We start from the raw sequence: 24,273 nt of genomic DNA on the forward strand, positions 1-24,273 counted from the left end.
CTGAGAAGGTCTGGCCGGGGACTATTCTTGCCTGATTCGGGCCAGACCCGCGGATCAACCCGGGTAAATCCTCCACGAGGCGGATTCCGGCCCCCCGTCACCTCCGGTCGTGATTTTCCGCCTGAAGGATGAGTCGGAAAGTGGGGGGTCGGTTGTTGCTTTCTCTCCCATACCATCTCTGACATTTGTCATGTGAAAGCAAGGGGGAAAAAAGGTAGAGAAAGAGATAGAGGGAAAGAAAGAAGGAAAAGGTCATGTAATAAAAAGACACGAGGCGATGACACAAAAGAGAGCCATAGCGAGAAGCGAAGAAGAGTCGTATGAATCGTTAATTCGGAAAAGCGCCGGCGCCGCACCGAGGAAGTAATACAGTCGGTGACGGTCGCAAAGCTTAGTGCGCAGTGGTAGTCATCTTCGCGGATGACGAGTGTGCGCGACGCTTGGGGGTTGGGACAACTCGTCGCTTTCGACGCTTGGAAGGAGTGTTGTCATGGTCTGAGGAGGCGGTCGTGGCTTGTTTGGTCTGACGAAGAGCTTGAGTTGCACGCGCGTGAGCTTCAACCTTGGCCAGGAAGCGTAGACGATCTTCTTCCTCGGCGGCCGCGCGAAGACGCGCCATCTGCTGCTCCGTCGTCATGGAGGATTGCTTCTGGGTGGCCCCGGCGACATCGGCAGTCAACCCGGCGGGCTCCATACCGGCGTTCTCGGGCATCCAGAGAAGATCTTCGTCGGAGAGATAGGCGCTGCAAACAGAGTCTTGAGAGTTACCGGTGGCCAGAGAGGGTCGCTGGGGCCAGGAGGGGAATGCACAGGCGGCATCCAGACCGTACTCGCTGGAGAAAGAGGACTTGCGGGGATGAATGTCGAGCAGCGAGTTGGTTGGAGTGGGTGGTGGAGCGGACGGGTTGGAGAGAGGCGAGCACTCAAAGGAGCTTCCACTCCATGTGAAGGTGACCTGAGCTGGATCGGTACTGGCGACGGGAGCGACTGCACTGGACTTGGCCAGAGCCATGTCGCGTATCCGCGACTGAATGGGAATCATATTGATGGTGGGTAGAGCGACGTGTTGGTGGGGGTGTGTGTGTTTGTTGATGTGAGAGAGCCGGAGAAAAAAACAAGGGCGATGTGGTTTGCGTGTTGGATTATGGGCAGTAGATGTGAAGTGTGGGAAGGTTTGTTGTTGATGGTGGAATGTGGAGAAGATGAAGGCAGCGAGGGCCGATTTAAAGATGATGGTTTCCTTTGGTGAAGTTACCGATCGTGGGAGCGAGAAAGGTGACAGGTAGCAAAAGGGTCTGGGGGGAAAAAGTGGATGAGTCGACGAGAATAAATGAGAATCTCGGCCACACGATCTCAAGAGAGACGGTGTGGCATCTACAGATCTCCAGCCGGGGAAGACCTTCTAGACTGCCGCCGTAACCCTTGCAGTACCCGTCGGGGAGACGGGCTGAGACACTCAAAAAGGAATTTTTCTTTTTCTTTTCCAGCAGCCGAAAATGGGGGCCTGGAAAATGATCATCACAATAACAATTCCAATAAATCCCAATTAGGACAGGCAGGCAAGATCCCAAAAATTCGGAATTTCCAGCCCGGAAAATCAGATTTCGAAATAAGAATCATTCAGGCATCACCGAAGCACATGAACCTCGTTCTAGCTCTTCCGTCGACTCGACTAGGCTCTCTCTCTGTCTTCTCTACCCTTTAGGCTACTATTGTCTCTGTGACTATTTTCCAATCCCATTTCCATCCTAGTCATCAAAACACTGCTTCTTTCCATTCCATTATTTGGATGTTTTTTCCCCGTCTCCCTGATTTTCTCTTTTTCCGTTTTTCCGTCGAGGTCGCACCCGGGATCAGCCACACTCCCTCCTTAATTCCTGATTTGGTAATTCATCATTCGTCCGACAACTTTTTGGTCGGGCGGATGTGGACTCCCTGCAGTGAGGCGGGCGATCAGTCACTTAACGTGAATCGATCAGCCCTCGGGATTGGCTCCTTCTCTCATCCTCTCACCTTTCTCTCTTTCTTTTTCTTTCTTTCCCCCGTCCAGCCTTAGTGCCAGATTAGGGAGGTTTTCAAAAAAGAAGAGGAAATTCAAAATATCATCAAAAATCAAGAGAATCCTTTCCAAATTTTCTCATCTAGGCTGATCCTCGTTGTGCAGTAGTACGATCATGAGGAGTGCGGAACACCCAAAGCGACTGGGATTTTTGACAGCCCACAATTCCGTCTCTTCCCCGGGAGCGGACAAACGTTGATGTATCGGATTCCTGGGTGCGCCAGGCTCGCGGGGGAAGATCGGATCAGATGCTTGGAGCCATCTGAATGTGATTGCAGGTCCAAGCACTGGGAATGTACATTTGACTCTGGGAATAGACCGTGAGAGTCAGAGAGAGAGAGAGAGGACAGCCTCTCACTAGAAAAGAAAAGTACCTTTGATGAAGGGCCGGATAACCATCATTGATAGTCTGGACATGTCAGTGGCGCTTGAAGGACAGGTACACCCACTCCTCATCATTTGGATTCTGCATGTTGATTGAATTTGAAATTTTTTTCTCTTTTTTTCTCTTTTTTTCTCTTTTTTTCTCTTTTCTTCTCCAGAATACAGAGTACGGACCCTTCAGCGGTCCCAGAAGGGAATTTTCAATAGGAAAGTATGGGGAAACGACAAATTCCAGATTCTGGGGGTTGGAGGAACCGGATCCTCGCAACGCCTTTGGCGCTCTCATTATTTGGGTGTTTGTCCAGTGTTTGTCGAGGTGTCGATTCCCAACGGCTACTGAACAGACGGGCGAGTCTCCAACGTATTTGGTTGGTGAAGGAGGGCGATGTCCACAACAGCCTCCCCAGACCCCAGACCCCCAGTCACAAAGAAAATCGAGAAAGTGGACGCGGATAATTTGAAAATTAAAGAGATCAAAAAAATAAAAAAAATAGTCAAAAGAAATCAAAGAAAGAACCAGTGCAGTATCATCCCTTGAAGGCCCAACAATCTGGTAGATCAGAGGTTATGATCTCCACGACCAGTGTGTTCCCCGACATGAGCTGCAGCGCGGAAGGCCATCCGGCACTCGAAAATCAAATGGTTCCGGTGCGGTGAATGTGAGTCTGTTGGGAGGGATCGGTATAGGTACCAATGGAAGGGGAACCGTACATGTGCATCTCAAGAATCCCCCCCCCACGTAAAGGCGGAGGACTACGTCTGGTCGCCATTCGTCAACTTGGATATTTTTGCCCCCCCCCCACCGCGATCCAAGTCAACCAACATCCGACGGTCGATCCATCGATCCATCGATCCATTCCCTTCCAACAAGGTCACGAATTTGAGACGTGTACGAGGTGGCCACCGCTTTCTTTGATGCACGACGTCGCGGGAAGGGCTGCAGTACAGTGCAGTGCAGTGCAGTGCCGCGCAGTACCAAATCCGGGGGGGGAGGGGGACAAGGGAGTGAAGAGATCTCCTACACTCAACAGGGATCTATCAAGATCAAACATGCCTGCAACGGAAAATGTACACACAGTTACACACCACACCGTCACTCTTTCGGCGGTCAACACACCACAACACCCAGTTGACCCGGAAATGGACCTTTGGCTGTGAAAGAGTCTCCTCGCCTCTTTCCCCCGGGAATTCACTCGGTAGTATTGGTTGCCCCGGATTTCTTCATCCTCTGATCATCTTTCGCCTCCATGCGCAGCCTTGATCTTTCAAGATAGGTCAAACATCCGGGAAATGGTAGGTAACCACAACCGAGGCAGCTCGGCCCCCGTCCTCCGCGGTTCCACCCAGCGGGCCTCACGCATCGTCGTACCCAAAGGCGAGATGATAAGCTCTGTTGCCGCTTCTTCATGTGGACCCGCCAAAGGTGTTTTGCCGCGGTTCATTGATTTGCCCGGCCGTTCCCCATGTTCCATGGCTCGGCAAGCGGTCCTCTCGGGAGAACGCGCGAGATCTGATGCTGATGAGGTCTCTCTCTCTCTGGCTTCAACTTGTGGGAATCCACCCAAGTTCCTCGTGGAGTGCACCATCTACACCATCTGTGTTGCACGTGGACATGGGTTGCCTCCGAGATCCGGCGATGAAAGGAACTACTTTGACGAGGGAGCGTATCACTATGTCTTGTTTCATGGACAAATACCCGCTCAACGCCGAGTCAGTGAGCACCTGCTGTTGTATAGAGTAATAGACTTCCATACATTTGCGTCCCGACATCCAAGACGGGTATACTTTGATCCCTTCTTTGACTCTCTGCGCTTGATTTTTCCAACCGAACCACTTTCATTTCACAAGCCGTGACACACAACCGCCCACTCGTCACCACTTCTTACTACCATCTTTTCTTTTTTTTTACTCCCCCTGATTCCCTTTGTATTCCCTCTTCGAGAAGAAAGGCGATATAGAGTCCGTCTCAAGAGAGGAATCATCCGCCCCCTCCGCTCCATCCGCCTCAAGCCACACGGAATTAATTTAGGACTACATTCCCTCTCCCTTTCCGTCTTTCTCTGCCATCTACGAATCCCATCCTCTCCCCGTCGTACTATAGTGCCGGCAAAGTGACCACTTATCCCGCCCGATCCAATCGGAAATGGTAGAGACCACCAGACCTGAATCCCAAACCGCCTCATCAATTTTGATTGGGGGAGAAATCCCTGCAGAACCAAAAAGGAAAAAAAGAAATCCCCCTAGCCTCGAATCATCGTCTCACCCACTCGTGATCCACAGTCCCAATGGGGGCAGTCGCCAAACGGTTCGTGCAACGGACACTTCCCCGTCTTTAGTGGGGGGGGGAAAGGGTGACGGGCAGACTCTCCAATCTCCAATCTCCACCGTCCCTGGAGAGTGCGGAGATGGACGAATGAGTGGCTGAAAATGGGGAGGAGGAATCAAAGGGGATTTAGCCGGGAGAATTAGCCTGACCAGTATACTGTTGGAGTCTTGAAGATGATGGGCAGATGGACAGGAGTCAGGATGAACCGATAAAAAGCCTGAGACTGTCGATCTGTAAGCTGACGGTGGGAGAGTGAGAGCTGAGAGATGGGATTTGGTGAATGATCGCCAATGCGACCGTCAGATAAGCAGTCAGTGACTGATTGAATCGATGTTTCCTCTTTGGAAGGGGGAGTGAGAACACGGATAAGCGAGGTACGGCGGGAAAAAAGGAAACAAGCGAGACGGATTTCTCGAGTTCCATGAGGCCACCTCTTGTTAGAAACGATGGGAATCTAACTCTTCGAGTCCTATCATATCACGTCCCGGGGTCTTCCTGGAGTTGTACAAGGGATCTTGAAAATCTTGAAGGCGGTCGCCTCGGACTATAGGATACTCGCCAGAGACACCTTGATTTTGATCGAGGATGGATGCGTTTTTTTTTCTTTTAAAAAAAAAAGTCAATGGAAACTACAGGATGCTCCATCAAATGGACCAGAGTATTGAAAGGTATACGTGTAGATGAAGGATACTATTCTAGGAGTGATTGGAAGCAGTCTGGTTCCCCGTTCCGTACCTTTTCTCTATGCGTTACCTGTTACTACACGACTAAATCTCCGCCGTTCTCCGAGATAATTGCACATCGCATCAGTCATCAAGACATATCATGACCACCTACCCAAGTGGTATTAGTATAGCCCTCCCCTCCCTGTTTCAGCTACACACCCAGATGACGGACAAATTGGATAGATCCGTTCCCACAGCAAATAACCGAGGCCGAAACGCCTACTGTCGTGTCGCGTAGCCAACAGGGCGGTGCTACCATATGCTAGTAGGGATCATGGAACATTTCGAAGGACGCCGACTCGTCTAGTGGATGGAGAGGATGGACTCGGGGGGAGGGGGCACGAATCAGAGAAATTCCACAGAGAAACTGAGGGGGGGGAGTGCTAGGCTCCGGCTAAGTTATTGGATCACGGTTCCTCCTTGGGTGAACTGTTTTCGGGGGGAAGCTTCTATGATCCACTTTTGTCAGGGGGGGGACAAAGAGCAAAGAATCTAGACGGGGAACAAAAGTCTGGAGCGAGTCTGGAGCAGAGACGGTGGTTTGGTTGGAAATTGGAACGTACGGGGAGGTCCACTAAGCGGATAGTCTGTCAACCCTAATCTCGTGCTTTTTGCTGTTTACTTTTCACACTGATGTTTTTCGTCTTTGTGTGCCTGACGAGATGTTTGGTTCCATCAACGTTTAGGTCCCACGTATGTGGAACGAGCCGAAGAGTCTGACATGTTTTGGAGAAGGATGGATTTGAGTCGGGTTGGTCTATATCGGTCAGGATAGAGTGGACTGGACCTCGTATCTTCAAAATCTGTCTCGTCACGGTCGCAGAAGTCGCTCGCGAGCCCATTATAGATCATTGATGGGAATCACCGCTTCGACATTTACAGTCCATCGATCACCTATTCCATTTCCCTCCCCTCGGGCTCGCACTTGATCTTCCTGGATCCACTACCCATGTACTATGTATCCAGCAAGATCTCTCCCGAGTAAACTACTGTCTGCAACATTTTCTTTGAAGCATGGGGAGGATCCAGTCCGATGCTCTCGGACCGGACAGTTGCTGCTCAATAGGGTGTAGATGTACACACTTCCCACAAACACACACACACACACTCTCTCTCTCTCCCCGCTTTCCATCTACAACATCGTTTCCCACCCCATTCCTCTTGAGGGATCCACAAATCTCCCAGTCTAGACTCTTTCCCTCCCTTCCCGGTGGTGCATCATCTCTTTCAAGTGGCGCTCGCCCCACGGCTCCAGCTCTTCTTCCCCGGCGCCCCAGAGTGGAGTGCGCCATTCCTGCGGGAACACCATAAACATCTGCTTGGGACTTTGGTGCTCTCCCCCTTTTTGTTTTTCTCTTCCTCTTTCCGCTTCCCACCCCCTGGGTTCTCAAATGACCTCTCCTTCCAAGTTATGCACCGGGTCAAACATGCATATCTCAGATCCAGGGACTGGGGAGGGGGGAGGATCTGATCATCCTCTCCTCCCTTGGGTGTGCAGAAGTACAGCCTCTTTGAGAGAGGGAAGCTGGATAGATCGAATTGTGTTGAACACTGAGTCGTACTTTGTCAATAGTCATGAAGGTATGTTGACTGGGAGGGGAGAGGGGAAATATGTAATTTGAAGATGCTGGCTTGACTCTTGCGCCGGGCACGTACATTTGATTCCAGTGGTACCGCCCTGTAGGTGCGATGTTGAGCAGTGGACTGTTCCCTTCCCGTTCCGTCTTCCAAATTCCCGAGGTCCAAGAAACGCATCACATCCCAGATAAGATTCTATTTCATTTTCTCTTCAAGTAAGGTATGAATGTCCTGATTTGTGAAAATGGATCTTCGGGTTAGACGGTGCCCCCAGTTCAGCTCTACAGCTTCTGCGTCGCGGCCCGCCGGGACACAAGGACTCACCTTCAACTGTAAAGGAGACGCAAAGTAAATGGGTATGTACTACGTTAGTACTGGAGAACGAGGTGTGAACTGTACCAAAGGCAGACTCGCAACGTCAAAGGCCCATGGACTGAACTGGACTGGGCTGGACTCGCACGGCAAATCAACCCACGACTGAGTTCCGAGGCGGCTCCTCCGGGCTTCGTCAGGACCCTGGGATTCCATCTATGCTGGGTATCGGTCTTTTGCTTTGGCATCATCTTGAAAGGGGTAGTTTCGAGGCGATGTCAATGTCGTCATCTATGTTTTTTTGTTTCTTTTTTTGTTTTTTTTTGTTCCTTTTCAAGATCAGTACGCAAGGTACGTTACTGTGCGTCTGGTTGTTCGTGAAAATGTGTTTCCATCTCCGTCATCCCAAATCCATCGCATTCCATCGTCATCCTCCTTTGAATCCTGGGGGTCCAACGGTGCGCCCAGTCTGGGTTTTGGTTCTGGATCCTTGGGGACGGGCCGCGGCCCACCTGGTTCCATCATTTGCATCGTGTCCAGTCCAGTTCGTCTCCGGAGGATCCTACTGTACCTACTACAGTACTGGCAGGCTTTTGGTCCTAATACGCCCTTCTTTTTCATCTGGATGATAGTTGAATGTGCATTTTTCATTTTCAATTCCTCTGCCGGGGCTCAGTTTCTTTCTCACTCAGCATTCAAGGCGCTCCTTCACTCTGTCTCAGTTGATTCCGAGACCCCTGCGACCGGTATCCTGGGTGGATTGAGCAGGATACAGTGGGGGGTCTCCAGCTCCTAGGGCCAGGAGAGTGGGTACAGGTAGTAGTGGAGAGATCCCCAGCCATGATGGGAGAAAACTTTGTTTATTTTGGTTTGGAAGGCATGGAGACGAAGATTGTATCCATAGAGTTCCTTTGATATGGTGAACTCGTATGTGCAAGGCATCAAATCACCTCCTGTCAATCCGGTCCGGTTCACCTCCGCCCGATCTTCCGATAGGCTTGCAGGAGTACCAGTTCCGTTTATGGCGCCTTGCCCTACAGTAGATGTGTACCTCACCTGAAGGTCGAGGTGGCTACTTCGCTGAAAGAAGGAAGATTTAAAGGATTCTTTGCTTGAGTTCCTTATTGGAGCAGGTTATTGACGGGATTTAATGAGTGGGAACATCAATTCCATGTTAGACTGCGAGAAGTCTACAAGCGAGAAGACGGAAAGGAGCCCGATGAGAAAAGGATTCTTACTCTCTCAGACGGCTCGGTCATTGAAGAGTTAGTAGCAACTCTCAGCCTTAGATAGGTTCTAGCCAAATGTTTGACTAGTACCAGTGCCCGGGATATTCCAAATGTCTGGCATATTCACTCGCATGAATGCTGAGGTGTGCCATTTCCATATTTGCAACCATTTTTTTTTATTTTTAATTTATCCTCTGAAGCTATCGCCAGCTCACATACTACGGAATCAAGATATGTGTTTTTGTCACGGTAGCATCAAATCGAGACGCGGTCAGTGCAAAATAAATACGAAGCAAAAAGACTTGACCGATGACGAAACTCTCCATATCAAATGTCCCCATCACGCCCCAAATGACCCAATCATATCTCATTCATTCCCCCCAGAATGCCAAATAGACAAAAACCCTCCCCTGGCAACAGAACCTCTTGCATTGTACATTAAAAAGAACAAAAAAAATATCCACATCATGACGAACGATCATGTCTGGAAGTTGCAAAAGTTCCCCCCGTCTCCCCCGGCGGCCTTGGCCTTTGGCGCCGCGAGGTCCACTTCATGTACCACCTTCCCCGGCGCTCGAGTACATGCGCGTCTGCATGACTCGAGATTCCTCCCCCGATTTTGCCCCACGATCGAGCGGATGGAGAGCAAGATGGGTAGAAGCAAGGAGGGTATTTCCCCCCCCTCCGGCACCAGCATTAGTACTGACTGAGATTCTAGATATATTTTCGGGAACGAACTAGGGGAAATATCGAAAAAGGTGGGAATTACAAGAAAAGTACGAGATCCATCGATCGTACTTTTTTGTACGTGTGTAGATGTGTGTGTTGCCTGTGAAATCGATGCGTCGTGCAGTCGAGTTTGATGACTAGGGATCCTTGGCCCTTTTTCTTTTCTTCTTCTTCTTGTTGAAGGGGTCTGAGAAAATCAAAAAAAAAAAAAAGTCTCGTTGTCGTGCATGAGTCATGCACGACAAGCTACCATACATGGATGAAGCAGCACACCGCAAGCTGTCCAGTGCTCCAGACGGGGGAGAAAGGGTGAAATGATGGAATGTGGGAAAATCCTGGTTGTCAGCGCCACCCCGCGAAGACTGTCAGCCACAGACTACAGTATAATCATTCTGATTCATCTTCAACTCTCAGCCTGTCATTCCCGCGGAAGAGAAGGGATCGTCAAATTTGCCACAGCTGGAGGATTCATCTTAGCAAGGATCATGCTCCATCCCTAAATGAGTCGGTTACTTTTTTACACTTCACATTATCGAGAACAGTAGTTTGTACCTACTGTGGTGCGATGTTTGCGGTATCAGTCTCAAGAGTCACAATCTCTTTCCTGGACTAGATGCTCGCACCATGTCCAAAGCGAAAAATGAAGCTATGCGTAGCGCTTACTAGCATATTCAGATCAGGTAGCTTCTCTGTCCCTTTTCACACCCAACGATGAACATGGGGGGGGAAAATTCCGATTGGAGGCAATTATTGGACTATAACCCCATTTTCCGTCCTTTTCAATAATGCGAAGAATAAATCTATTTAAATTAATGATCGTCCTATCCTCAGCATCATCGATTCTTCAACCTTCATCCCATCCGACCAGCCCCCGTGGGCAAGGCGATCTGCGGGTCCTCAAGTTCAGATCCCGGTGATCGGGGCTCCCATCCTCCTGGACAAGTGGAGATGAACCGTAGACTCCACTATCGAATTGGGAGATCATGTCGAGGGTCGAGAATGTGACACGAGTCGAGACTCACCAGATGGCGGCGGACGGAGGGCCACTTGATCATCGATCAAATCAAGGCGGTCTGCGAGGTTTTCGTGTCAAGAGTACCTACGACTACGACTACAACTACAAGAGTGACTAGGAGTGCACCTCCTTCATAACAAAAGCAACATATATGACGAATCATAGAAGCACAAATCAAAAGTACAGAGACTCGGACACTCAGAATCAAAGTGCAAAGTACATTGTCCATCTCACATTCGAGAGGGAAAAAATCTCCGTACAATGTACTTGTCCATGTACTGTGTGCACTGACCTGCTGCGGATGCACCGACTTGACTTGAGCAGAAGAGAAGAGGCCTGAACCCTTCCGGAACCGACTCCGCGGTCTCGCACGGGCACTCGAGGTGACGGTCGCGGCCCTCACCGTGAATCTCTCGATGCTTTGTGGAAGAAGGGGAGGAGAGGGGCTGGAGAGAACCTGTTCATCGAGCGTGTATGTCGATGTGAGTGGTGAGTGAGACTAGGATAGGAGGTGAGGAAGAAAGGGATTGTGCGTGCTACAATTATGATCAGCGACCAACGATTCATCAATCTAGTTCTCTCATTGCTCAACGTATCCTGGGTTATCACATGGAGCTGGAGGGGGTGGTGGTCAATTCTCCACTTGTTGGTTTCACATCGAGATATACGCTACAATAGTGCAGAATAGAGAGAGAGAGAGAGAGAGTAGTACTACTATCAGTGTGTGTGCCTGTGCGTGTTTACGCGTCTATGCATCACAAGGGAGACACACGACACGAGACAGGCATACGGAGGGGGCTCAGCGGCGGCAAATGGACGTCGAGAGCTTAAACGACACAACGCGACTGGACTCTCGGACCTGGTGAATAGCAGAGCTGCCCAGCGAAAAGCAAATGAGAAGGAAAGATATCTGGCTCTCGCACGGGCTTTTAAATCGATCTAGATGGGCCTGATCTGAGAGTTGCATTGATTGACGCTTTGGCTTGTTCTGCTCGGCATTGCTCTGGGCCAGACCCACGAGAGCTTTCTTCCTGATTTTTCTTTTTTCCGATCCTATTTCTTTATTTCAAATCTTGTTTTCCATTATTAGCAACTCTCCGCACTCTGTCCTTTTTTCGTTGTGAACTCAAAACGTCATCGTGTAGCTTGGACGATTCAGGTCCAGGAAATCAAAAAGTCAAAGCAAAGCCTTCGAGCTCGAGAGCTCAAAGAATCCTGGCACATTGCTACCTATCGACGTTCGACTCGAGGTGTTCAAGAGCTGATAGGAGACTATGACAGACTCGGACGTGGCCAGAAAGAGGGTCGAGGGTACGACAAGCTTGGATCTCTGTCCCGTGCATTCCGATTGGGGAAGCCTCTCACTCTCTCTCCCCCCCCTCCTTATGATTCGTAGATAGATGTGCAATCGGAAAAGATGAATTGCTATCACCGCTACACAGAGCGGTCACCTTGCGTTGATAACTGTGATCAGGGGATGGTAGCCATGTGAATAGAACACGGACATATCGTTGGAGGAGGGGCCGTTGCCGTTGGGTTCTTTTATAAGGTTGCCAATTTAGACTGAGTCTCAACTAATGAAAGTCTCTTCAGTCTACCACTCTACTTACTAGGTCCGTGCTGGATTGAGGATGGAAATAACGATCATTGAGAATCGCTGTCTTGCCTAGTTGGAATTTGGGCAGCACCTACTTAGTACCAGTCCTCTGTTACTATTTTAGTGGCCATGAGACTCATTCATCCGGACAAGTACCGTATAGCTAGGTTTCATGATTGATCTCGTCTCAACCGTCTCTCACTACACACCTAGTAAACTTGGACTTATGGATAGCCTCATGTATGACATATATTTTTCTTGTCTTCCACAGCTCGAAAAAAACTTGAAAAAAGAACAGAAAAACAACCTCATCCCTAATTCCCTACTTCTCTCCCACTTATTAAAATGCTACATTAAGATCACGCCATGGCAAATTCTGGTCCCTCCATGAGCGATGCTCGCTATATCTAGACATCTGATCCTTCTCAACGGATCTTTTTCGAATGGCTTCCATTAGTCCAGTTTTCAACAGTGCCCCTCATAGTGCAGACCTACCTGCTCAGAGCCTTCCTCCCCCAGTACTTACCTAGTCTGAACCAGACTCTGCATCTGCAATTCTTCCAGATCTCAACGGGTCCTCCTCTTCAGGGCAGGATCCATATGAATAATTCACTTGTGGGGAGCCTCGTACCCGTTCTCGCATGCACCGGAAACGGGCATCTGCGAAGAGGGATGGGAAGCCCGGAGGAATGGAAAAAAAAGACAAAAAAAAGATACGCCATCCATTACCTACTCGCCCCCGCTGTCGCAGAATATAAGTTTTATCCATGACTTAGGTTCCCACCATATTTTACTGCAGCCTGTCCGGAACGATGAGAAATAGGCGGTCACATCACCGCAAACTGAAAGAGCGGTAGATATCATGTCCAAATCCAATTGATTAAAAGTACCAGTTGATTTCCATTTGGACTAAGAAATTTTCCATCCTACCGAATTTCCACCTGCTTTTTGGACGACAGGACTGCACGAGAAAATTGTGGGTGCATAGGTCCTTCCAAGGAACCCAATCCATTTCAAAAACGACAGGCGCAAAGTGGCGCCCAAGCGGTCAAAAACTTGCAGTACTTCGTCTATTCCAATGAACACAAGTAACCTGAACTGATTTGATCCAGTCATTTTGACGAGTTACCTTTCCCCCCTGGAACCTAACAGCACTACATGTAAGGACAAGGACAACCCTGGGACGCCATTTCTTTCTAGTGGGACGGTGAAGATAGAATGGCCCTAGGTAGACTCCTTTTTTCGTTCTCCCACTTTTTATTCAGGTCTGTCTTGGATGCTATCATAAGGTAGAATCCTCGTATCTCTGTCACGTTCGACTCGTTGGCTATCTAGGCATTAATGGGTAGGTGCAAAGTACGAACCGAAACTGGCGGTGAAATAAAACCGAGCTTGCACGGTCTATGCCGCGTAGACAAGATGTCAGCGAGGTTCTCGTTAAGTGTAGCTCAATTCCCAAGGATATTAATCTACAATTGAAGTTTGTGGATGTGTGTGTATGTGTGTGTGTACGGTGGTAAGGCAAATTTGGTCTCTGTGAACTCTCTAGATGAGAGTGCACTACCCGCTTGGATTTGAGTTGCAGACATACAAGTGCATCCAATTATATTTAGCACTGGAAGAAAAAAAAAGCAACATGAAGCCAGGCTCGAATTGATAGACATCTACTTGTGTCCCATCGAAAACGTGCTTGCAAAAGGGAAAAAAAACCCTTTAACTTAGTGTAGCATAATCTCACTCTAGTTTCACAGATCTACCGGGAAGCAGGTAACTGTCAACATTTGCAAAAACACTTACCATGGTAGAAATCATCACTGAACTCTAGAAGCAATCTCATGCTTAGGTCCAGTTCTATCGAAGACAAGTACCCCAGCCGGTGGGTAAGATATCAATCTGAAAAGTCTTCAACACAGTTGATTTTTGATTTTCATTATCCTGCTTGATATAAACCTAAAAACCCAACTGTACAGCCCTGACATATCTAAAACACCCCCGAGCCGTGGTTTGATACTTCCAGAATCGAAATGACCTTGTTCTCGAATAGAAGTCTCTTCCAATTATAGGTGCAGATCACCTAACTGGTTATTCGTGAGCGGGTACCTATTACCTTGCGTGCTGTATCAAGCATCTTCTAGTTTGAGCGTGGTAGTCATTTACTGTTGTGGAGATTTATATAATCATTCCTGGTTGATTCGTCGACCGCGGTCCAAGGCTGGTAGGTGTGTTTCAAAAATCTACCTACTAAGTAGTCCATTCATAGTTTTCCAGCAGGCAGTGTCTACTAATAGTAGCATGTTATTTGTGCTGATTCAACAGAACCAACACCAGGACCTGAACACACCTACCTTACCTAACTTGGACCATGAGACTTACCTACTGTACCCATATTGACTTCAAAAACAAGTGTCAGATGTCAGCGTGACTGCAAAGGATTCCCCTCGAGATGCTTCAATTCCATTTCATTTACATTACTCCCGTTGTAAAGAGCAGGATGATTCACCAAATGACTTGAACTCATGGGAATTCGTACAGAAAAAGCCAAGCACAAAACGGATATCATCACTCATAAACTCCATGCTCCAGTTGAACCGTTGACCCACCCGGAAATGCTGAAGACGGCCCATATCCAGTAAAAATCATCAATCACAAACAAACAAAAAAAAGGTTCTTCCTCCACCACCACGCCGTCGACGGCTTACAACTCTTCAAAGGCGACATTGGGGTGCAGGACATAGAGAACCTTGTCGTCCTCGCCACTGGGTTGGTTGGATTCCTCCTCCTCCAAGCTCGACGTGATGCGCAGCAGCATCCCCTCGCGAACCATCCGCTTGATGACCTTGGAGCAGAGGTCACGTTCGCGAGTCAGATCTTCCTGGGTGTCCAGCTCAGCCTCAATTTGCTCCAGGTACCAGATAATAAGGTCCTCTTGCTCGACACCTTCACCCTGCTGGACTTCATCCTCCCGAATGCGCTGAACAATGAAGTTGAGAATCTTGGCATATTTCTCGTAGGTGATCTTGGTCTTTTGACGCTCAGGCTTCTCCACGGATGTGGCCACGGCCGCAGCCTCGCCATCATCACGCATGGGACTGTCGCCGTCGCGGTCACGATCAGCCATCTCTTCATCTTCGTCGGCGTTTCGGTCGGTAGGCAGGGCTTCGTCGTCGAATTCGACGTCATCCTTCTCCACGGTCACGATGCTCTGCTTGAGCAGATCATAGGCCTCATTGACAAACTTGGGAGTGACTTCCTCCACACAGTTGACCTTGGCTACCGCCTCGGAGAGACGGATCAAGGACTCAAGTTGACGGACCGTGATACGGTACGAGCTGCGACCAATACCACCTTGGGCATCGTTGGCACGCAGTTCCTTGTACCGTTGGACAAGAAGTGCCTTTGCCTCATCGGTGAAAGTGGGCTTGAAGGTTCGTGCAAATTGGATGTAGCGCTGGAGCTGTTCTGTGCTCAACTCGGGCTGGACGGCCTCGTCGCGGTTCATGTGCACATTGATGATGTGGTCGGCAAGCTTGCGGTCCACATGCTCCTTGGGGTCATCCCGAATGATGAAGAAGACGTCGAAACGACTCATGATGGGTGCGCTGAAGTTCAAGTTTTGACGCAGCGTCAACTTGGGATTGTAGCGGCCACCAATGGGGTTGGCTGCCGCGAGGATGGATGCCCGAGCATTCAGGGTTGTATGGATGCCTGCCTTGGCGATCGAGATCGTCTGCTGTTCCATGGCCTCGTGAATTGCAACCTGGTCTGCAATATCCATCTTGTCAAACTCGTCGATGGCACAGATACCACCTCCGTTCTAAGAGAGAGAGGAGATGTTAGCCACGGCGATAGAATAAAAGTGAGAAGAAGGGCAAGAAAAGATACATACAGCAAGCATCAGCGCGCCGGCCTCGATCGTGAATTCGCCCGTCTCGGCATCCTTGACAACCGAGGCTGTCAGACCAGCTGCAGAAGAGGCTTTACCACTGGTATAGACAGCACGGGGGTGCAAAGAACAGATATACCTGTGATGACACTCGTCAGAAATCGTTGGCAAATAAGGAAAAAATGGAAAGAAAAGGTGGCCGGGCCTGTGACTTACTTCAAGAATTGACTCTTGCTGGTGGAGGGGTCCCCAACAATACACAAATTGATATCACCACGAAGCTGCAGGCTTTCCTGCTGGGTAGTCTTGCTCACACCACCCACCAATTGCAAGAGAAGACCCTTCTTAACCTGCCGGTGGCCCCAGATCATGGGAGCAATCGAGTCAACCAGACGACCGTAGATATACTCTGAGTGAACCAGTCGCTTCAGATCCTCGACCTCGCTTGCGGTCAAACTGTTCAAGAACGCCTCTTGGGCCTTCTCATCGTTCAGATCCGGGTCCAAATTTTGATTCAAGGAGGCCAAAATGTTATTGGCCTGCCCGCTGAGCTGTTGCTCCGGCTTTTGACCGGGGGTCGAGGTGTCTGGGGTGACCATGCACGCGAGGAAAGCGAGGCGATAGGTGAGGTCACGTACTCCGAGGGCTTTCAACCCAGACACGCCTCCGCCGCCGACTTCACTGCCTCGGAAGGAGCTGTTGTCTCGAACGGCCTCGGGACGCACCCCCGGCAGTCCCAGTTGACTAACATCCGGGACCACAATCAGAGTACCTGTGAAAATGCAGCGCTCGCCGGCCTTGGCACGGTCGACCATCTCGCCACGAAGAATGATATCCATTGTGCGAGGCATGCTTCCCGTTGGGATCTCGTGCGATGATTCCTGCAGCTTTACTTTTTGCCAGTCGACAAAAGTACTCTTGCCAATGTCCAATCGCCAGCCAAAGCGATTACCGCACACTGCGTTGGGACACTCCGTGGGTTCCGTGTACTTAAAGGTCTGCTCGACATTCGGCACCACGGTTCGACATCCCTCGCAGATAAAGGTGCCGAGAGAGAGCTCTGGTCGGATCTCCGAGGTCCGTGTGACGGTTCCCGACACGGAGAGCAATCGCCCGATCTGCTTTGTCCGCAGCTGGCGCAGACGAGACACGAGTGGCAGGTTGTAGAAAGCTAGCGCAAACAGCTTATCGGTCTGTTGGTGGCGGGTCTTCTCGCGGATCTGGCGTTCGAGATCGGGGTTGTCGTTCACACTGGCGTAGGCGGAGGCGACCGAGGTGCTCGGTTGCGAGGAAGCGCTTGAGGCAAGTCGGTGGGAGACGAAATATTCAGGTTCATACTTGGCAACCAAATTGTGCAGACCCTTGGTGAGGAAGGGCAGGAATCGGTAATATTGCTCCGCAATCGCATCCGCCAAGATGGGATTGTGCCACTTGGCCAAGTGATTGAAATCGACGTAAAGTGTTGATAGCTCAAATTTTTTCAACCCCTTGATCTGGGCAATGTAATACTTGTCACTTAAAATCTCCCCCGAGGAAGGGGGCGCAGAGGAAGAGGGGTCTTCCATGAATGTTTCCAAGAGCTCTTCAAATTCGGCGCGCACCCGTTCACCCGCCTCGTCGACCACGGGCGCCGGACCGGGGGCATAGGGGTTTCGTAGGCGATTGACTGCAGAGGTACTGGCGCCCACCACCCGATCATCGGGAAACGCATTCATGTCACTCATGGGTCCATTGCTCTCAGAGCGTCGCGAGCTGGGGAGGTTGTCGGACCGCATGTTGTCACGGGCACCTGACCCCGAGCCTCCCAGCTCGGACTGCAGGACCGCATCCACGAGACTGGACATGATTGCGGAGGAGGAGGAGGGGAAGGGAAATTTCAGGCCGGGAGATATCTGGCCGTGAGAACAGAGTGATCAATTAGCAATTCTCGCAGATACCAATCACGGGACTCGGGGTGGATAATGGAGGTCACTGTTTTGACCGGAGGCGATAGGGGAGGGGTTGTTGTCCCATGCTCTTTTTTCGCACACGACGCGCTGCCCGCTGCGCGTGTACGGAACATCAATTCTCCGGGATCAGCACGCGTTAAGTGGTTTCCCATATGGCGCGGCCCGTCACGGGGTTTCTCTGCCTCAGGATGTCATTCAGGGAGTACGCGCTAGTCCGGAAATGGTGACCATATTTTTCCCCCGCCCCCATTCACCGAGGAAATTCGAGACTCGAGATTCGAGACTGAGCCCCCGGCAGACAGCCACACCGGGATGACTAGTCTCATTCGAGGTATCAGTCCCCCCCCATTTGCCTTTTCAGCAGTCCATGCACATGTACCTCACTGCATGCACTTGAATACTACCCTCGTACAGTACAATGCATCCAAGGTCATATGTACCTGTGCTTCGGATCCCGTTCTCTCTTGAGGGCCTCTTTATCCCGGAAGTGCGGATGAAACTCGGAGCAGAGCGGGCTTCTGCAAACGCGCTCGGTAATCATATCCCTTGTGGATCACCTAAGAACTCTCGACCAGAAAAATCCGGTCGCTAGTTCGGTGTATCTGGATGATAATCTTGGCGATTATTTCGTTAATGAGAAGACAGTACTCGGCTTCACCGTTCCACCACGTAGGGGTCACCGTCGGTATGTCCTGCTGGAGAGACCTGTGGGTGACAGGCGCTATCGTCATGGGTTGACTGGATGACTCTGTGGTGCTCATGAGGTTGAGTGTGTAGTACGAGCTATGGCCGGGGCAAGGAATTGAGGCCGAACGAGTTCTGGAGACCGTGGCGAGTAAGGCACTCCCGTTGGGTACAAATGTGCGATTGTCCATCGGTCCTCATCCACTCCCGATCTTGCAGTGTGTCACCACTGGAAGCTTGCGGGTGGACGGTCCCCCAGGTGGTTCAGCTGGCCGAATTTGGTGAACGGTAGGACACTCCACTCGCAGCTAACCCGGTTTGGTTAGATGAGAAGGTTGTACCGGTACACTTTTCCTGTCTGTCAGTTGTCATCCAACAGACTCGACCCATCCGTCCTCTCCATCTACTCTCTATCAGGCAGCCCGTCTGGAGGATTGTCAGACTCATCCCGGCGCTCAGGTCTCGGGGAGGAGTCGAGTCGAAATACGTTTGAGGTACTAGTCGTAGTGACGGTAGTACTGAACTGGTCGTCGTCGGCTACAGTAGCAGGAGGATTAGTCTGCACGCTGTAATCCCCTAGTGGTTTTTGTGCACGGGATCAGCTGGGGTGAGGTATGAGCGGTCGTTCCCAAACTGCGCCTTTCGGACGAGTGCCAATCGGAACCGAAGCATTCGGAATGGAAACGGCCCTGGAAAAGGTAGATGCAACCCACCAGTCGGTCTGGAGCTTCGAGGGATCTTCAGCAGATCACAAATCACCACTCGAGGGTTTTAGCAGGGTCGAACTGCTGGAGTCGTCCACGACGACAGCGCATGCTTGTGAGTACCATTGGGTTCACTGCACAGAAATGATCGCAAAGGTGCCCCTCGGTACCTGTACATCTCCCCTGTCCCGGTCGAAAAAGCAGTCGAGTCCCGAAGGAGGTGAAGAGGGGCCACTCCACTTGGCACCGGTTTAAACCATTCCCACCAGGTCTCTTTCGGGTAATACTTCGCTCCAATCTCCATGCCGAATCCCTCAGACCCTGCGCCTGGTGGTTTCTTCCGAGGACGAGTTTAAATCTCGTGGCATTTCCCCTTTTGAGAGGGCTCACCCGCGCGGGTCTTGCGATCTTCGTCCGCTGTATCCCCCCCCCCCTCCGCATGGATGGTCGGTCTCCCTAGCCACGCGCAATTCTGGTGAACCAAACCATTCTTCTCGGCTCCCCGTCTTCCCTCCTCCATTCTTCGTGATTGTCCGACTCGGCCGGACGGGCGGAAGGTGACGAGATCGACCCTCTGATCAGCAGTCTCCCGCCTTGCATTGCGGGTTGAAGATAATTGTCATCACTGTGAATCTCCGTGGGAATCCTTCCCGACCCCCCTCCTCCTCCTCCTCTTCCTCCTCTTCCTCCCTCCCTTCCTCCTGCTTGGGCAGCCGCCTGTCTACCTCTCTGCCTATCTATCTACCGACCTCGACCTCCCAGCTTACCTGACGACCTGCCTGCCTGAACTGGGCACCCTTTCCGTTCAATCTCAATGACCCTTCCAGAAGGCCAGAGATGATCCTGTCGAGTTGATTGATATTACTGGCTTGGAGCAACTCTCGCCGATCATTTGGATCCGGCATGCCACTGTAGCGGTCGAATTGCGGCGAACCCACCCTCTGTGCTTTTCTTTACTACCGTCCGTGGCTCGCAGCCATGTCGAATAACGGACCGCAGCCGGTGGAGTCGAATCAGACCCCTACCACGATGCTCTCCTCATTACCGCCCAAGGCCGATGCGACGGGTAGGTGATCAAGTCTCCGTCGACCAGTCCGCGAATCTTTGCTTCAGACCACCGCTGACTCACAGGGTTGCAATTGACGGGTAGGATCTCCAAGCAGTGGCGAGGGACCGGTCAAGTCCAGGCGACGCCGTCGCGGCGCAGACACGGAATCTCAACCCAAGAACCAATCCTTTTACTTTGTCGACTCGACCTCATCCTCCAAAGAAAAACGAGCGCACGTGATGCGACACCACGTTCAAGAGAAACGAAAACACCGCAAGCTCTCGCAAGGTAGCTTGCAACCAGAGCATGCCCCCGCGCGACCAACCGCGAGGCTGCTCAAGATGGACTCGGGCCACGGGGCAGAGATCCCACAGGGCGCAATCCCAGCAGTTGAGACGGCCCCTTCTTTCGGCCAACAACCAATGGTAGGCCATTTCTCTTCCTCACCTTGCTATGCACGGCGGACCGAGGCCGCTTCTAGACGGGCCAAAATGCTCACGCGCTCGATCTCCGGGCTTCATGTAGATACCATCACCTCACATCAGCACCTTCGTGCATGAATCGGGGGAGTCCCGAATCGAGTCTCCCGAGATGATGCACGGATTGTCGCGCGTCACGCAGTTCCCCACCCCGGCAATCATCCAAAACCCCGAAGATGTCGAATTGGCGGACTGGTGGGTGAACAAATTGACCTATTGGTCAGGGCAGAATCCCTATGTGAAAACGCAAATCTACCGGACGGCCATGGAACATCCATTTTCCTTCCAGGCCGTCATTCTGGTGTACGCAGCACGGTGGAAGGCACAGATGAATGGACAGGACAACAGCAAGGAAGTCCAGCGCCACGTCGGGCAAGTACGAAAAAACCTCGAAGACGCGGCATCGGGATTGATCCAGGTCCCGGAGGATCAGCTGGCAACAGCTCTGGCCGGCATGGCTCTGGCAGAAGGCCGATTTGGAAGCTGTCAAGATGCCGAGCAATATCTAAGCCATGCCATTCGCATTGTCCGTCACCGCCGGGGGACCCCTTCCGCTGTGGAAGTGTTCGTTCATTATGTGCGATCCATCCTGCCCCCACTATCCGACGCCATCACCCCTATCAACCGGTGTGCTCTGGTATCCTTTCTTCAGCAGGCACAAGAACTCCTACAACGACACGGCTCTCCTCAATATCAACCTCAATCTTCTCATCGACGCACCGCCTTCCAGATGGGGAGCCCCCTCTTTTCTCTGCTCTCCAGTGGGCCCCGTCCCACGCAGGTACCCCAGGAGGCACATATGTACGTTGTTCGCAGTGCCGAGACCCAGGAGGCCAGCCGGTCTGGTTGTCTGATCTACATCACGGCTGCTCTGTGGGACTTCCGAGATTCCGTGAGCAAGACCCACCGATTCTTGGCCTACTTGACGTCGCTGGTCGAGGAGCACCAGCTTGGGAAGCATCCTGCGTGTGAAACCCTGCTGTGGCTTTTGCTGGAGCAAACTTGTGATGCGGACCTGCGCGATCCCGAACGGGTCTGGTCGACGGGCCAATTGCTTCAGACGCATCGGCAGCTACGACCGGATCTACAATTTCACTACAACGAGCTTCTGATGTCATTTTTATCGTTACAGGTGCCCGTTCGAGGCATCGACGTCTTTGAAACGGAACTTGAGGCGAGTTTTGGTGGACGCAGGCATTCCCCACACTCCTGAATCCCTTCGCAGGGATCACCTCCTATCGCGGTTACACCAATTGGGACGAAACTTACAGACTACGAGTCAGATGTCATTTAATTCCTTTCTTTGTGCAGGAGGCAGGATCTACCTCCGCGAAGACGACGCCGGACAGTGGACAGGGAGGGGGCTGTGGATCCATTCAGCCCCCCCCCACGTCGAGGGTGGAAAAATGAATTATGTACCAACCAGCTGGCATACATTCGTCTTTTTAACTCGAAGTCAGGAGTTGCCCCAAGAAGGCTACCATGTGGAATACTTTCATTCGCGAGGAGATGAGGCAAGTACTTCTCAACCATCAAATCAATCAGATCAATTGAGGAGACCATCTGGCCATTGCCAGGAATTTGTCGGTCTCGTTGCATGTTCAGCGCTGTAGGTATGCCAGGGGTTTGGCCTATCTCGGATATTTCCTCACCTGGTTATTTGCCATGAGCACCTGATCCGCCCTGAGTCCCGCGAGGTGGATGAGCTTACAGTATACACATCGTCCATTACAAGTCAGCACAGGTGACGGAACTTGCTCTCTGGTGGAGGCATGTTTCATCATAGCTTTATGCAAACGGTCTTGAGTTCAAATCTGAAGGTTACATCAGGCACCAAAGTTCTGTCTGAGGGTGATCTACACCCAGTCATACTGTGTAATCCAGCTTACATTTAACCTTCAAAGTCAAAACTGTGTCCACGTACCCTTATTCACGTAGCTCCAGTATTCGATCTTCAACCGTTCCTGACCAGTAAATATTTGACGACTCAAGTACCTGAGAGTAGTCCAATGTAAATATCGAACGTAGTGCAGCAAGACTGAAGTGTCGTAGATGACTCTATGCCGCATGACGAAATCTTGGCAGGGCCCGAGAGCCGGGGATGTGGAATCGGTCTGAAATGCAATCGTCATCCGCCACAATCCAAAAAGTTTAAAGGGCGCAGAGAGAACGCGACCTCCATGTATGGACCGAGCTTTCGCCTAGTCATTCGTCAGACTGACCTCAACTGAGTGCGGTACCACCCGCTTACTGTGATACTGTGCATCCTTACTGCATAACAATAATATTCAAATGTACTCGATGATGTATGTTAGTTCAAGGGAATCATGGACTCCGACTACTCTGTAGAGTCTAGGTACAGTATATCGGTACTGCCAGTGTGCTGAACCAACTAGGTTATGTCAGGAAATGCCCATTCAATATTCATAAGGCCAGAATCAACCTTACGCCAATTAACCAATCTCCATCATGTACAGTACACAGCAGATGGGCCGATCCGCTTCCCTCAAATATATTTGAGTCTTCATACCCCTGGAGTACCCTCCGGACGAAAGCATGTCAAATCTGTCTTTTGTCGGCAAGCCTACCTCCCCGAGTCGACGGACGGGACTGACAAGCTGACAGGATCTGTGACAGTGACACACTAACGTCCACGCAAATTTTTCTCAGTTCCCGTTCCTCGACCGGTTGTCGTCCTATTGGAACCATGTAGCCCGCCCTAGCCTCGGTACTGATTGCCCTTTGGAAGCTCAGACCCGCGAGGCCTACTTCCAGATCCAAGCCACGACTTGTGAGGGAATGGTTTCACATTCTTCAATTGTTTTTTTTTATCTTCTTGGGGGTCTGTTAAGCCCAGTGTTGGTGGTTTTGGGGGGGGAGAAGGGGGAAACAAACCATGTTACGTCGTATACAGGCACCGGGCCTCTCTCTCTCTCTCTCTCTCCAGCTCTTTCACGCAGGGACCAATATTGCCGGTCGCAACTGCACCCGGACTTGATTTACAGATTTGACTGGGATCCCCGAGAACTCTCAGCCACAAGCTGTGAGTGAAGAAAAAAAAGATTTTTTTTTGCATCGTGCGCAAAGGCCCACGCTAGCCAAATACTAAATGAAAGCGGATTCGCGTCGTGGGCCCTCGACCGATCGATTGGATCCTGCACAGCGGCCTACTCCATCTCATCTCTGAATCTTGCGCTCGACGCATTCACGGGTGCATGGTGCGATTGCATAGTCACCTGCGCTGAGGAAGCCTAGCTCGAAGATGAAATTTGAGGAGAGAAATTTTGCGGTGATCACCTGCGACACTGGGCAATTGTACCCTGTTCCCAATTCGTAGTTGCTGTTCCAGCTCTAGGTGAAGAAAGCCTCGTCTCAAAACACGGTCGCTGAAAGTTGTTTTGATCGTCTGCCCCTTGTGTATCTGGATCTGTATGCGGGTCCCATCTCGTATTTGAGGGGTGTGCAGGAAACCCCTGCGATTGCAACAAGTCGCGGTGACTGGCAAAAAGGAAGGACGCTCATCTGGTCAGCAGCATACGACCGTGAAGAATAGCTTCAATTACTGTCCAGGC

At 51.0% G+C, this 24,273-nt stretch overlaps 4 protein-coding genes across 4 annotated transcripts; 1 reads left to right on the forward strand and 3 right to left on the reverse strand.

Moving 5' to 3' along the window:
• Positions 1 to 391: 391 nt before the first annotated feature.
• On the reverse strand, positions 392 to 1,042 carry POX_d05183 (uncharacterized protein; the record flags this gene model as incomplete). Its single annotated transcript, XM_050114033.1, has 1 exon — positions 392 to 1,042. The coding sequence occupies one exon, from the start codon at positions 1,040 to 1,042 to the stop codon at positions 392 to 394; it is 651 nt and encodes a 216-aa protein (XP_049968984.1).
• A 5,679-nt stretch (positions 1,043 to 6,721) lies between these two features.
• On the reverse strand, positions 6,722 to 7,249 carry POX_d05184 (uncharacterized protein; the record flags this gene model as incomplete). Its single annotated transcript, XM_050114034.1, has 2 exons — positions 6,722 to 7,045; positions 7,151 to 7,249. 2 exons carry the CDS (start codon positions 7,247 to 7,249, stop codon positions 6,722 to 6,724), a joined length of 423 nt encoding a protein of 140 aa, XP_049968985.1.
• A 7,400-nt stretch (positions 7,250 to 14,649) lies between these two features.
• Positions 14,650 to 17,681, reverse strand: POX_d05185 (DNA replication licensing factor mcm6; the record flags this gene model as incomplete). Its single annotated transcript, XM_050114035.1, has 3 exons — positions 14,650 to 15,768; positions 15,841 to 15,976; positions 16,054 to 17,681. The coding sequence occupies 3 exons, from the start codon at positions 17,679 to 17,681 to the stop codon at positions 14,650 to 14,652; spliced, it is 2,883 nt and encodes a 960-aa protein (XP_049968986.1).
• Positions 17,682 to 20,152: 2,471 nt separating this feature from the next.
• POX_d05186 (uncharacterized protein) lies at positions 20,153 to 21,914 on the forward strand (the record flags this gene model as incomplete). The annotated part of the gene is made up of 3 exons (XM_050114036.1): positions 20,153 to 20,240; positions 20,325 to 20,647; positions 20,748 to 21,914. The coding sequence occupies 3 exons, from the start codon at positions 20,153 to 20,155 to the stop codon at positions 21,912 to 21,914; spliced, it is 1,578 nt and encodes a 525-aa protein (XP_049968987.1).
• Between the last annotated feature and the right edge of the window lie 2,359 nt (positions 21,915 to 24,273).

This window comes from Penicillium oxalicum, chromosome IV (assembly GCF_001723175.1).
Source record: "Penicillium oxalicum strain HP7-1 chromosome IV, whole genome shotgun sequence".
In the NCBI taxonomy this organism is placed as follows: domain Eukaryota; kingdom Fungi; phylum Ascomycota; class Eurotiomycetes; order Eurotiales; family Aspergillaceae; genus Penicillium; species Penicillium oxalicum.